The sequence below is a fragment of the Austrofundulus limnaeus genome, unplaced genomic scaffold (assembly GCF_001266775.1).
Source record: "Austrofundulus limnaeus strain Quisiro unplaced genomic scaffold, Austrofundulus_limnaeus-1.0 Scaffold308, whole genome shotgun sequence".
Classification (NCBI taxonomy): Eukaryota; Metazoa; Chordata; class Actinopteri; order Cyprinodontiformes; family Rivulidae; genus Austrofundulus; species Austrofundulus limnaeus.
In genome coordinates, this window is record NW_013952710.1 from 35,569 (window position 1) to 37,887 (window position 2,319).

General features: G+C 42.9%; 1 protein-coding gene across 1 annotated transcript in view; it reads right to left on the reverse strand.

Annotated features, from left to right (window-relative positions):
• Positions 1-734, reverse strand: part of LOC106527104 (metalloreductase STEAP4) — a 13,429-nt gene extending 12,695 nt beyond the window's left edge. Inside the window, exon 1 of the mRNA XM_014021869.1 lies at positions 344-734. Within this exon, the coding sequence (XP_013877323.1) occupies positions 344-538 (195 nt within the window). The 5' untranslated portion in view covers positions 539-734. The remainder of the gene's footprint in view (positions 1-343) is intronic.
• Between the last annotated feature and the right edge of the window lie 1,585 nt (positions 735-2,319).

Sequence of the window (2,319 nt, forward strand, 5' to 3'; positions counted from 1 at the left end):
GATGAAAACAAGCAAAAATGAAATAATAGTAACAACTTTCTACTTCTTGTCTTTTTTAAAAATGTAAGAAGTAGAAATAAAAAGTAGGCTGAAAATAATGACTCAAGTAAAGTACAGATACTCAAAAATTCTACTTAAGTACAGTAACAAAGTATTTGTACTTAATTACCTACAACTTTGCAGTACACTTATGATCTTTTCAGCTAAAAGCTTGACATTCATTTTAAATACGACCCTCTTGTCAAATATCAGCTTTTCAGTGGCAATAACAATAATATCCTCAAAATCCAAACTAAATAAAACCTTTTCCTCTTCAGCTCAGACATGACATCATGCAGAGTACCTGAGCTCCTGGAGGCAGGGGGCCACAGCTGTGRGGTCTCCTGCTGCCGTACACCAACCTGTAGCCAGACTGGAGCAAGCGCTGACCCAGGGAGCGCCCCAAGTCCCCCGTACCGAAGATACACAGCAGCTCAGGGTTCGCTGCGATGCTCACAGGACTCAGAGACAYGCTCTCTGGTTTCCTCTCCTCTGACATGCTGCTCTGTCTGTCAGCGAACGTGGAAACGATCTGACGGGATCTATGCGGTGGTTTGGACAGAAAACGCTCCTGCAGGCGAGTTTCTTGTCGGGATCCCAGCAGCTGAATTATGACTCTTTGATGTCTCTATATATTGAAGACAGATAACAAATCTAGCGCTTTTGTCAAATTAGCTGCACGYCTTTKTAAATATKTTGGTYRGGTTTTAAACCCATGAACTGACACATTTTAAAATCTGGAGGCAGTGTTTGTTTTGGCCTCTCCCCCCTCCCATTTTAGGGTGGGCTGTGCGTGAAGTCTGCCTGGGAAACTCCATGGCAAAAGGTGGGAGGCGCGTGTGCAAGTGCTGGCAGGAGTGTTCTTCAGTGTTCTCCATATCGATGTGTGTGTGCGAGTGGTTGGCAAAATTTCAATTGAGGCTTTTTTTTTTTCTCGGAAATCATCTGTGACACATTACGCAACRCTGGGAAATAACTGTTATGTAAAAAAAAACTTCCAAATTGCTGCTATTTTTCCCACCACAGTTTTACAAAACCACCTCTGTAAAACCAGATAATCCATCCGGTATGAGAGGTGATAATGAAAGGGAATGTCAACTGAAAATGAAAGTTCTGGACTGATTTTGACAGCACCTAAAAAAAAGTCAAGCATGTAATCAACATTTAAGAACCAACTGAGAAAGGATCAAAGCGCTGAAAACAGTCACACTCTGAATGGGCGTCCTGCATTAAACGCAGAGAGCGGCTCTTTTATGCAGACAAACGCTGTCATCGCTAGCTGCAGATCAGTAACACTGAGCTCTCTGCAAACACACATCGCCAAGGCCAATTCCAGGTCACAGTACGCAAACATGATGTGCCGGTGYGCTCCCATCCCCCGCTGCTCACCATTCTCTCCTCTAGTCTTTTAATGCACAAGCTCCATTTTACAACCTCGAAATTCATACAGCCTGCACCCGGCACATAATTACTTTGACAAGAGGGCAAAACAAAYGGCTTGCATTTTTATCAGCAGGAGGTCATTTGCGGTGCACTCGGAGCAAACGAAGCCCATCCTTGTAATCAGCTGCTGATGCAYTGGTCAGCAGAGGTGCTCGCTGATTCATGGAGTTTGCAGGCAAACCCACCAATTACAGTCTAATCTGCACTCTTGTGTCGCCCCTATGAGTAATTAATGTTCTTAGCCTTGTAGCTAACGCTGGCCTCTGCATGGAACCCTTTTTTTGTCCTCAGAGATCCAGAATAACTCCACTGTTCAGGGCTGAGGTGAACCATTGGCTGTGGGATGTGTCCTAAACTGTAATTACTGCCTCACATGTGGGCATTTGTTTGAGCATGTTTGTCTACCTACAACTAAGTAACTATATGGCACACATATAAAAAGTTAAAGGTTGTTGACTTTGGAAACTCATTAGTCTTAGTCATCAACTAATTTTCAGCTGAATGACCAACTTAATCCTCCTTCAACTTCTTTATATAAACGCAGTACAAAAAGTAAAGCAATTTGTGTTTGTTTGATTGTTTCTTTGTTGTAACAATGCTTCTTGGCAATAAAACTTATACTGTTACAAAGCCTGTTAATTTCCCTTTTAAACGCTGCCACATTTGAAAGGAACATGCATTTGTGGGCTGAGCAGCAGAGCTGCACACATGAAAAATTGACCTGATCAGACTTTTTCTGCCAAACAGTTAATTTTGCTACTGACACTTGTTTTGAGCTTCTGGTACCCCCAGGTCAGGGGTCTGCAACCTTTAAGGAGCCATTTCTGCTCCTTGTCT